General features: G+C 33.4%; 1 protein-coding gene across 3 annotated transcripts; it reads left to right on the top strand.

Moving 5' to 3' along the window:
- Positions 1–489: 489 nt before the first annotated feature.
- On the top strand, positions 490–4300 carry LOC127251309 (uncharacterized). 3 transcript variants are annotated; one of them, XR_007838883.1, is made up of 5 exons: positions 492–717; positions 971–1094; positions 1209–1397; positions 1740–2785; positions 3968–4300. XR_007838883.1 is itself a non-coding variant. In XM_051274968.1 (4 exons), exon 4 carries the CDS (start codon positions 1746–1748, stop codon positions 2466–2468), a length of 723 nt encoding a protein of 240 aa, XP_051130925.1. In that variant the 5' UTR covers positions 492–717; positions 971–1094; positions 1209–1397; positions 1740–1745; the 3' UTR covers positions 2469–4300. The 3 variants fall into 3 exon arrangements, 2 of the variants coding, with proteins under 2 accessions (XP_051130926.1, XP_051130925.1); XM_051274968.1 differs by having other exon boundaries at positions 1740–4300; XM_051274969.1 differs by lacking the exon at positions 1209–1397 and having other exon boundaries at positions 490–717; positions 1740–4300.
- The last annotated feature ends 795 nt before the right edge of the window (positions 4301–5095 follow it).

Here is a 5095-nt window from a genome sequence, read left to right as displayed (position 1 = left end):
ATAAAATAATTGTAAAAAATATTTTGGTTGAATTATAAATATATATATATATCAAATAACTTAACCAAAAAGTGAAAATAATAATAAATATGATCTACAATATTATTATATTGAAAATATGGTCGTGAACATCATCTATAATATGGCTGTGTTGAACATGGTTGTGTTGAGAACATGGGCAGGAACAAGACTGTGTTCAGAACACGGGCATGTTCAGAAGTGCAGGGTAATCAACACGGCCGTGTTGGGATGCCCAGTCACTTTCTGAGTCATCCAACACGGCCGTGTTCAGTCCCAATCAACTATCTTGACTAAAATTGATAAATTTTCATTTAAGTTAATTAAAAAAGTGATAATTTTTTTTTTAATATAATCAAAATTGATAATTATAATATTAAATGAGACAAAAAGAATTTTGTGTTCTTTTTTATTTTAAATCAAAAGTTATAGTTTTGCAAATAAGCCCTCGTCTCCCCTTATTTCCTTCCCTTCCCCGGCGTGAACTCCCACCAAATACTCCCCCAAAATTGACTGTCCGTCCTAGCCGCCGAACCAACCCACCACCGACGCAGCCGCTCCCATTCCCGCTGCTGACCGACCGCTCCCTTCAGTTAACACTCAAGCATACCTAAATGATCCCTCAAATTCGACCGACCGCAAGCCCAGCCACTCCCGTCGCCAACTGACCGCCCCCGCCGAAGCGCTAACACGCAATAGGTTCGATTTCTAATCAAAATTTTCTAGTTTTTTTTTTTCCTAAACAAAACCTAATTTATTTTCAACTTCCAAAACAGTACTCATATTTCTTTCAAATTGATGTCGGGAGCCATTCAGAATTTGGGGCTTATTCGTATTTTTGAATATACTCCCAACGACATACCAGCGAAGAATGAGAAATAATCTTTCGAATTATATTATATAATTTTAGAATGAAAATTGAAATGATCAAAATGCACCTGATTTATTACAGGTTCCTGATTGTACCAAAATGTGAGGCTGAGTCTTCGCCATTGGAGCAGAGTACAAATGAGGTGGAACCGGAGAAAATTGGGAATGTTTTGAAGCCAAAACAAACAATTGATGTTGATGGAGAGGTAAAGAACATTCTACTGATTTTTTTGTTTGTTGAATATTTTAAAATTAAAATAAAAATTAAATTCAAAAATAATTTTTCTCAAAATAATCACACTCAAAGTTTTACCCTGCAGCTAAACCTGCGGCCGCAGTCCCAAACCCTTCGTTTTTTCTTCCTCACTCTTTTCTTCCCTTTGTTTTTTCCCTTCCCGCCCCTCACTCTTTTCCTTCTTCCTATTTCTGCGACACTCACGCATCACCATCAGCGACCGCTGTCACTTCTAGCCCCAATCACCAAGGCCGCCATTGCTAGCGCTGTTCAGGTTTGAGATTTTTTTTTCTTTTGAAGTTAAAAACTGTCTGAAACTGGAACCGATTTCGGTTTCGGTGTGCCGGTTCGAAAACCGGCGGGTGAACAAATCTCTTTCTAAGAATCGTCCATGGCCTATTGCATTCGAATATTGTGTTTTGATGATTTTAAAAAGTTGTATTGTTTCATTCTGTTGAAGTGTATTTATTGAGAGAATTATATTGTGAATTGGAATCGAATGAATGCTTCCCGACCGGAGAACGCTATTATCTTCTTAAGGATGCTGTAGAAATTGCTTGCCCTTATTTTTCCGTTTGCCCTTACTCTTAATAAATAACAAAAATTTACAATTCAGATCGGAATGAGTCGCCAATCAGCAAATCCCTCCGCGGGCAAGCGGAGAAGGCCTGAAAGTGAACCGCAAGGTCGGGTAGATGCCGAGCGTGTAATCCTGAATTTGATCAAAGATAAGAAGGATTTGGGCATTTGGTTAAGAGACATCAAGCAAGAGTCAAAACTGCCCGATCCTACTGTTAACAAATCGCTCAAGTCATTGATTTCCAAGAACTTGATTAAGGAGGTTGTCAACTTTCAAAATAAAGGAAGGAAACACTATATGGCTTTCGAGTTCGAACCTTCTAAGGAAATAACCGGAGGCGACTGGTACGTCAATGGAGTCCTTGACCAAGAACTTATTACTGTGCTTAAAAGGGTGTGCTTACAGTATTTGGAGAGGAAGGTAATTGCCGATCTGGAGGATGTTCACGATGTGCTGAAGAGGAAAGGCATAGTGAATTTTACGATTACTAGCCAGCAAGTCGATGAGATACTGAATGCAATGGTTTTGGACAATGATATCATAGAGGTCAAGAGCACAGGGGTGGGAGATTATCGTTTGATTCCCATTGGTAAAACATGTTACAGAACTGCAAGCGGTGCTGGGGTTGTGAAACATCTGAAAACGGGTGCATTTGGTTCGATCCCCTGCGGAGCCTGTCCCCGAATTAGTGTGTGCACGCCTGATGGGGTTATCTCCCCAGCTACTTGTGTCTATTATACCAAATGGCTCAACGTTGATTTTTGAAGCTAGATAGATATCTTTTGTGCACTTGCTCTTTGCTATCTTGGATTTGGATTGGAAAGATTTGGTTTGAGTTTTTTAGTTAAATAATGTTTGATGCTATGTTTTTTAAGAGGAAAATATGCTTCTTTTTTTTTTAAAAAAAAAAACGCAGGGTTCAAATTATAAAATTTTGAAAATTATCCAAGTCGAATATTTTTGTGCATTGTGTGCTAGTGAAACTTGTACAGGAAACACGGCCAAATCATTGAGCAGTCTGTTGTATAGTCGCTTCTCTGCACATTTGAAATGAATTCAAGCTACAACGTACGCATTACAAGGTATATTGCTTTTACTTGAATATATATATATATATATATATGTACATATGTTCGATTTCAGTTGACATGAGAGCAGAATTCTTTGTAGATCGCAATTAATTTGCTGCAGCTATGAATACTCAACTTGGCTTGTATTGTCATATCTGCTTCACCTTCACATGATGTGTGATTTAGAAAAATTGCTATGAAATTTATGCTGAATAAAGCGTTTTTCAAGAGCACAGGAAATGTTTGTTCATAAATTAGCTGCATGCGTATTTAGATATAATGAATTGATTGAATAAGATATTCTTGAAATGATTCAAGTATACACATCTCACTCATCATTTGCATATATGAAAATCAATTCAAGTGTGCCCTCTCCAACTCCCTCAAGTTTTCTTGAGTCTGCTCATTTCTGTAAAACCGATTTTACTGACTTTGTGATATCATCTTTCTTGAATAACAAAGTACCTTTCGGAATCAATCTGTTTTGATGATTATTTTTTATTTGCCCGTGCTAGAAAAGCACCACAGCAGAACTCGAGTGGTGAATGCATATTTTTCCCTATTCATTCTTGTTGGCAACATAGATGGATATGCTACTTTATTATTTATTTTTTTGGTTTTTATTGTTTTGATAACGACTTGGATATGCTACTTGATCCTATAGTAACTGTGGTTCGAGATTTTTCCCTTCACACTCATTCAGGCCTGTTTAGTTATCTGTGCTAATTTGAAGTTGGAATTCATTCTTAATACTGTTTTCATTATAGCTACTACTTTTTTTTAGTTTGTCAGTAGCCGACAAACTACCCCTCACTTACTATGTCATTGCATTCCGGTGAATAGACTTGTCGAAATTCTTATGTGGGAACTATTTGGAACTCTTAAATATCTCCTAGGTTTTATTTGGGTGATTCTTCTCATTGTTATTGCTTTGTTCGAGTGGTTTCATTTTCTTCTTTTTGACACTGATTGGATGGGCCGGGAAGCATATGACGCCCGGTAAGCCAAATGTCTGGAAAAATTATGCTGATGGAGTTGGAAGGGGCTCACTAGGTTTGATGTTGAATGTTTGGGATCACATTGGAATTATTGAAAGGCTGTTTCTAACATTCTTATGTCTCCTTGTTTCGATGGAATGCTCATTATATTGAAATGTTTGTCTCCTTTTTTTCTTTTTTTATTTCTTTTGATAAGCGAGAATTTGCCGCTGCTATCCTGCTCTGGGTAAATTTTCGGCCGAACTTAATAGTTTGTAAACTACGCCCGACAAGGCAAGTCACATTAGGCGAACCATGTGTGGTACGCAAAACCTGAAGACGTCGGGGTTCGAATTCATGACTTTACGGTCATGAGTCCATCTCTACACCAACATGTCATCTCTTACGGTAATTAGGTTAAGTCGTGTTTTGTAATTAGTTTATAGGTGCGCGGATCTCATGTTGTACTATAAATAAATATGTTAGTGATATGTACCATAGATGATGCTTACCTTATGACATACCAAATGTGATCTATGTCCTTAGTTTATTCAACAACTTCTATTTTATTGAATACTTTTTAGTTACAATAATTTTAAATATTTGATAAATTAGTCTTTTAAAAGAGTTTATTGGATTTTAAAAATTAATTTTTAAAATATTATTTCATTGATTATTATATCAATACGATGCAAAAGATAAATATTGTTTTTTTTACTGGAGGGAGTATTATTTATTACTTATGATAATAATGTTTTATTTTAGTAGATTATAAATTTAAAATAATTCAAATAATTATTATTTATATGTAAAATATTTAATTTTGTTAAAATAAATGCAAAATAGAAAATATTAATATTATTAATTTACATCTATATTTATCACAAAAAGTTTTAAAGTATTAATATTATTAATTTACATATTTATTTATCACAAAAAGTTTTATTAAAAATAAATATATTAGAATAACATCTATATTTATCACACAATTTTTTTACTAAAAATAAATAAATTGTAATAATTTTACTTAAAATTATAAGTTTATTGAAAAATAAATAAATAAAAAATTAATCTAATAAATATAAATAAATATACGAAGAATTTTTTTTTATATATTTTATATTATTTCTAAAAAAGATGTCATATTTTTTTAATAAAAATATCTTAATTTTCTTACAAAATATTTAAAATATAACAGAAGTAAATATTTTAATTATATTTTTATACTTTTCAATAAATAAAAATTCTACGCATACCGGAGGAACACAATTAAATATTTTAAAAATAATATATAAAATAATAGTTCCTCCAATTAAATATTTTAAAAATAATATATAAAATAATT

This window comes from Andrographis paniculata, unplaced genomic scaffold (genome assembly GCF_009805555.1).
Source record: "Andrographis paniculata isolate CXL003 unplaced genomic scaffold, ASM980555v1 Contig43END, whole genome shotgun sequence".
NCBI lineage: Eukaryota > Viridiplantae > Streptophyta > Magnoliopsida > Lamiales > Acanthaceae > Andrographis > Andrographis paniculata.
Note: the sequence above shows the minus strand (reverse complement) of the source record. Positions and strands in the feature narration are given on the sequence as shown.

Bases quoted from the DNA above. Each gene is read 5' to 3' on its own strand.
- LOC127251309 (XM_051274969.1), top strand. From the start codon at position 1,746: ATGAGTCGCCAATCAGCAAATCCCTCCGCGGGCAAGCGGAGAAGGCCT.